This window comes from Hyaena hyaena, unplaced genomic scaffold (genome assembly GCF_003009895.1).
Source record: "Hyaena hyaena isolate Hyena2069 unplaced genomic scaffold, ASM300989v1 scaffold_388, whole genome shotgun sequence".
NCBI classification, from domain to species: Eukaryota; Metazoa; Chordata; class Mammalia; order Carnivora; family Hyaenidae; genus Hyaena; species Hyaena hyaena.
Window position 1 is genome coordinate 381118 of NW_024081021.1, and position 6000 is coordinate 387117.

At 46.3% G+C, this 6000-nt stretch overlaps 1 protein-coding gene across 3 annotated transcripts in view; it reads right to left on the reverse strand.

Moving 5' to 3' along the window:
• Window positions 1–4278, reverse strand: part of ATL2 (atlastin GTPase 2) — a 58229-nt gene extending 53951 nt beyond the window's left edge. For 2 of the 3 annotated variants that reach the window (XM_039251233.1, XM_039251235.1), the window contains exon 1: window positions 4147–4278. In XM_039251233.1, coding sequence (XP_039107164.1) covers window positions 4147–4264 — 118 coding nt within the window. In that variant the 5' untranslated portion in view covers window positions 4265–4278. The remainder of the gene's footprint in view (window positions 1–4146) is intronic. The other variant, XM_039251234.1, reaches the window with a different exon arrangement.
• Window positions 4279–6000: the final 1722 nt, after the last annotated feature.

A 6000-nucleotide genomic window follows, 5' to 3' on the forward strand; every position in this document is an offset into this window, starting at 1 on the left:
AACATTACTCCCTCCCGAGTATTATGCAATAAAAAGATGAAATGTACGACAGATCCTTGATAAGCTCTTTCGTAAGTTACATAGTTCACCAACAAGTTATTAGTTACTGGTTATTTTGACCCCAGTCACAGAAATATAATTTGTATGAATAATTTCTATTAAGATGATATATTATTCCAGGAATCCCCTAAATTAAATCCCAAATTAGTCAAAAGTGTATACTATCTCCTTGGGAAAACAGAGAATGTATAAATTAGTCTTTCATGACTTAACAATTGCTTCTAATAGATATCACATCTGCCCATAAAACCGCTTACCTACAGCCATTTATCCCACAGTAGATAGTGAGGGTGGCTACTCAAATACACATTTTACAAAAATCTACCTAAGTTTAGCAAATATGTGTACACCTAAACACAGAGAGACAGGATTACCACTAACTTGAAAAATCATTTGTAAAATAGTTATCTTTGCTTTGCACTTTTGAATACTTTGTACTTTTCAATGTACTTAATAAGCAAAATCGTTCTACTTCATGAATTCTACTTCTTCCTATGACATCTACCTTTTTTCCCCTTTTCTACTTTAAAATCTCCCACTCCACTTAGTAACTTGCTCTATCGTTACTCGTTAACTGTCCCAGCTTCTCATTAGTATGATGTCAGACATCATTCAACTGTTTTACCCTAGCATTTCTAATTATACCTGTGATTACTTTCTATGAAGAGAGGCCCCTACTCTCCTTCAAATCTACCTGGGTAAGAGCGCCTCTGAGTAGTTTGTGACTGAAAGACAAGTCAAAATCACTCCCTCCAATGGGATTCCCTCAAAGGCAGCACTGAAGAAAGGAAAAAAAAAAAAAAAAAAAGAAAACCAAAGCAAGATGTTTAAAGCGCTTTATAAAATATCAAGGACTACCCTATTGCCACTGTATTTTCAGCTGGTGGGGGTTCTCTTTTGTCTATTCATTTTTTAAGCTATAGAGAAAGCCCTCAACCATTCTTCTGTACTAGAGGTGATGATAGGGAACAGTAAAGGATAGGAAGAAACTTAACATGGGTAATGAATTCATTGGGGGATCAAGTTCAACAACTCAATATTCACATCTTTCTCCTTAAGTTAAATAATGCCCAACAAAGTAACATACCTGGATTTTCAAACCCTACAATGGTTACACAGAAAACCATTACATTTCTTAAAAAGAAAAAAGAATAGTGTTTCCCTGCAACCATCCCAGAGAAAACCTCTTCTGTGAAGCAATAAATCACCATTACAAAAAAGTTTGACTTCCACTCCCATTCCTTACATTTCTGTCTCCTAACTTTGAGAGCCTGCCAAAAGGCTTTGCTCACAATTGTGTCAAACAAGTATTTGAAATGAGTGTAAACAATTTTTTAATGCATCTTGCTGAAAAGTCTCACAATTTTATTTTTTATTTTTTTAACGTTTATTCATTTTTGAGAGACAAGAGTGGGAGACACAGAATCTGAAGCAGGCTCCAGGTTCTGAGTTGTCAGCACAAAGCCTGACGCAGAACTCGAACCCATGAACCGCAAGATCGTGACCTGAAGTGAAGTGGGACACTTAACTGACTGAGCCACCCAGCCGTCCCTCTGGCAATTTTAAAAATTTGTCCTGAACACCAGCGTGGAACAAGGTGACAGTTTTCCAGGTACTCTTAACAACTGCTTAATATCAGACAGGTGGAAAAACCACAATTTTGGAAAAGGTCTAACAATTTCAAGAAAGTTACTTTCACTTGTGAATATTCAAAAACTTTAAAGGTAAAACACAGTGGGGCAAACTAAAATCAAATCCCAAAATGGATGCACTTGACTTAAGGACAGAATCTCATTTTAACTCGTGGTTTACTTTTCCTATAAAACCTCTTAACTGTAAGGCAGATCTTTCTTCACCAAATAGAGAATTTCCAGGAATTTTGAAACACCTTACTAAAGAGATTTAATCACATCCAGATTCCTATCATACCACAAAGCCATTAAAATACAAGAGTACATAAGTGCTTTATAAAGATCCTACATTCCTAAAGAGAATAAGCATTTCTATTAAGAGACACAAAGCACCTTCCTAAGACTGAACTACTAGAATGGCACCTGACGCACCCCAACTCAGTGCTTCAACTTTACTTATTCAGAAACCAGAGGGAGACAAAGAGTTGCTTCTACAAAGTCAAAAATAGAGGAGTCCCTCCCTACTCATTCACAGCCTGTCTGCACGGATTTTAAACACAAATCTTAAGAAGTTTTATTTGGATTTTAATGTAGTATAGCGGGACTTCAGAGCAAATTAGCAGGTTTTAGGCAGTCATTTGATAGGTACGGTTACCAAGTGAAGGACTCCCTCCAGAGTAGGGAAAAAACACACACACACAAATCTCTGAGTAGCAGACAGAACGTTTAATACATATATGGTGAGCCCTATTTATCAACTCTTAAGGATCACATCTCTTCTCAATGTACCACAAAATAAAAACGATGTTCATAACCACGACTAAGTCATAAAGTTATGCTTCTCCTAATAAGGCAAGTACATAAAATACCCTGGAACTACACCTAAAACTGTTACCTTAAAATATACATTAAAACAGCACAAGAGCATACACACACACACACACACACACACACACACACACACACACACCATCCCCCTAGGGTCCAAAAGATCTAAATTAATTGATCAGCATTCCAAAACTATTTGAGAATTCCAACTAGTAGAGATCTAAAGCAAAACCTCTCTTCTCTGGTTACATTTTTTCCCTATATAAACAGTTCTGTCAAGTGCTTTTGTTGGCAGGTTATAATAGAATAAGCCTTATTTCCTGTTCTTTATCTCGTATCAAAACTCTAAAGTCCATCATCACCTCTGACATATGGTCAACACGTCCAAACGTTACCGTGAACGATCAAACCCATAGTTCACATAACTTTTCTAATACAGTGTGTCTTCCTGGATAACATCTTATCAAAATGTTTTACACCTCATCTCACTAAACCTTTATCAGATTGTGGAAAAATGAATCTGAAGAACACAAGTCCACAGTGTAGTTTATAAACTCTTCTTTATGCCACGGCCGTACTTTCCTAACTGTAAGCTTTCACTAATTAGAAGCATCAGAAAAACTTTACGCCTTTAAGTACCATCAAAATTCTCAATCAGGATTTCATGCGTTCGGTTCACACCGCAGCAAAAAGATCAAATGCTGAACTCCTAAAAATAGGGGTGTTAGGAGAGGGACACACAACACTCTGCTGCCAAAGCAAATGCGTCTTGGAGGGGGCAGGGGCGCTCCTGGTACGCGTACAGTAGGAGCTCACATTCAGCAAAACCGGGGAGCGAAGGATCAGGTGACTTCACACCACAGACCTTTCAGTCCGATCGGGCCTTACTCTCTCGTCTGAGTGACTAGTAAACGGCTCGCAAGCCTAGTTCAACAACTAAATCTGGACTTGCATCCTAGCCACGCGCAACCGGCGGCAATGGGTTCGGGATCCGAGGAGCCCCGGAACGCGAGCCCCGGGACACAGCCCCGGCCTGCGGACTGCGGCTCCCTCCTGGAAGGGTGTCTGGAGAGCTTTCCGACCTGGCAGCGAGGTGTCTGCTCCCCCCGCGCGCTCCGCGTCCTCCTCCGTGGGGCCCATAAAGCCCTGGCCACTCTGTCCCTCCCTTTCCAAGGGAGGGACAGAGGGCGGCGAGTGCCCGCCGGGAGACAGATCGCCCTGCCGCGTCCGGAGCTCTCCAGCACCCAGCCCCTGCGCCGCCGACTTCCCCGCGCCCCTGGTCTGCGGCCCCTGCTCAAGGCCGCCCCCTCAGGTCGGGGCGCACGCGGCGGCAGCCACGCGGCGGGCGGGCAGGGGGCCGGGCCGCCCGGGCGCAGACGCGCGCGCCGCCCGTTCGCCCGACAGCTGCGGGAGCCGCGGCCCGCGGGCCGCCCTTTCAGGCCGCGCGCCGCGGGAGCTCGGGGCGCGGCGGGGGCTAGGCCCGGCGGCCGCCAGACGCGACGGCGGGAAGAGGGCTGAGCCAGCCGCGGACGACGACCCCGCCGCCCGCGGCCGGTGCCCGCGGGTCCGAGCGGCCCGCGCCCTCTGCCCACCGCGACCCTGCGGGCTCCGCCCCGCCGGCGCGTACCTAGGAAGGTCGTGGACGAGACGTGGTTAACCCCGGTGTTTGGGTCGCTGGTCCGCCGCCGGCGCCGCAGCCCCTGGTGCGGCTGCTGCCTCCGCGCTGCCTCGTCCCCCTCCGCCATCTTGTACCGATTTAAAATTAACTCCCCACTGACGTCAAACGCCGCCGCCGCTTTATCAACCTCCCGGGAGCCGGCGGGACGCTGGCGGGTCCTAGCGCCGCCTGCAGCCAGCGCCTCCTTGTCCTCCCCACGCCCTCCCCCGTCCCGCCCATCGGCGCCTTCGCTCCGCCCCCGCCCTGCCAGCCTCGCAGCCCGACTGTCAGCCTGCCCTTTGGCTTTGCTGGCCTTCCACGACTGGATGGGATTGGGCGGCGCCCCCGCCGCGGTCACCCGCATCCGCACCTCTGCGAGCTCAGTACCACACCCCCTTAGCGTTGGGCTGGGCTGTGTAAACGCAGAAAGGATCTCCAGAGAACCAAGTCCCTCCTTCGCAGTTCAGTAACCCAATTCTTTTTACAGCTCTTCTTCACAATCGTTCACTCGTGCCCTGCACGTGAGGTTGCTTTCGCATGCCTTTCTCTCTTTTATCCGCCACCTTCGGGCGTGGGGGGGGGGGGGCGTACCACCCTGCCTGTCTTTCTCCCGAGCTATTGCTCTGCCCTTCTTTCCCTCTTGATCTTTTCTCACCCACGTCCCTAATGTTGCTTCCCCTCTAGAGACCAACCTGTGGTTTATTTGCAATAGCTCCTATCTGCTTATGAGACCCTCCTCGTTATTTTCTTGACTGTGCATACCTTTTCCTGCTCCTAGTACCTTGCAGGGACAAGCCAGAAAGCACTGTCATCAGAAAATGAATTGTAACCGGTCCTTTCCTAACTATGATGAAACCTCCTCGTGAGAATCCAGTGATATCCTGCAGAAAGTGCAGGTCACTGTTTAAAATAAATACCAGCCAGCAACATGGATGGACCTTGAGGGTGTTATGCTGAGCGAAATAAGTCAGGCAGAGAAGGACAAATATATGTTTGCACGTATAGGAGGATTAGGAGGAACTTAACTGAGGACCATGGGGGAGAAGAAGGGGGGAAATGGTGGGGGAAAGGGAGAGAGGCAAACCATGAGAGACTCTTGAATGCTGAGAAGCAAACTGAGGACTGATGGATGTTGGGGGGGGGAGGGGAATGGGCACGGAGAGGGGCACTTGTGGGGATGAGCACTGGGTGTTATATGGAAACCAACTTGACAAACTATTTGTAAGAAAAAAAATAAAACTAAAAGAAATTAAAAAAATAAATTGAATAGAATTATCAGCAAAAATAATAATAATAATAATAATAAATAAAATAAAATAAATACCAGCCTGTGGAACTGCCTGTGAAACACGGTCTCTTTTCTTTTGGATTTTTACCACATCATCAATGCATTAAAAACTCTTTTTCCTTGGTAAAGACGGGCATCCAGGTGTCTGAATTGCTGTCATGGCCAGGTCTTCTCAAAAGTCTCAAAATCACGGCCTTACATCCTGCATATCTCTAGAATAGCATGGGTGTCACGGAAGCTTCAGGATGCCATTCTAGAGGAGTTTTCATTGGCCTGTCTGTTTATTCATCTGTTTTCGGTCTTTATGGAAAGGGATCTGGAGCTCCTCCTGGACTTCCTAACTCCCTGCACCCTGGTTCAGTGTCCCTGGGGCAGCCTAAGCTCCAAGCCATAAGCCTGGCTTGATGATGGATTTCCTCTCATAATCTCCCTATGCGGGATCTATATAATATTGCCAACAATCTGCTTTCTGCAAGGTATCATCTCAGAAGAAGATGCAAAGCTGAGTATTTTTGCAGTCAACAAACTTTCTGTTA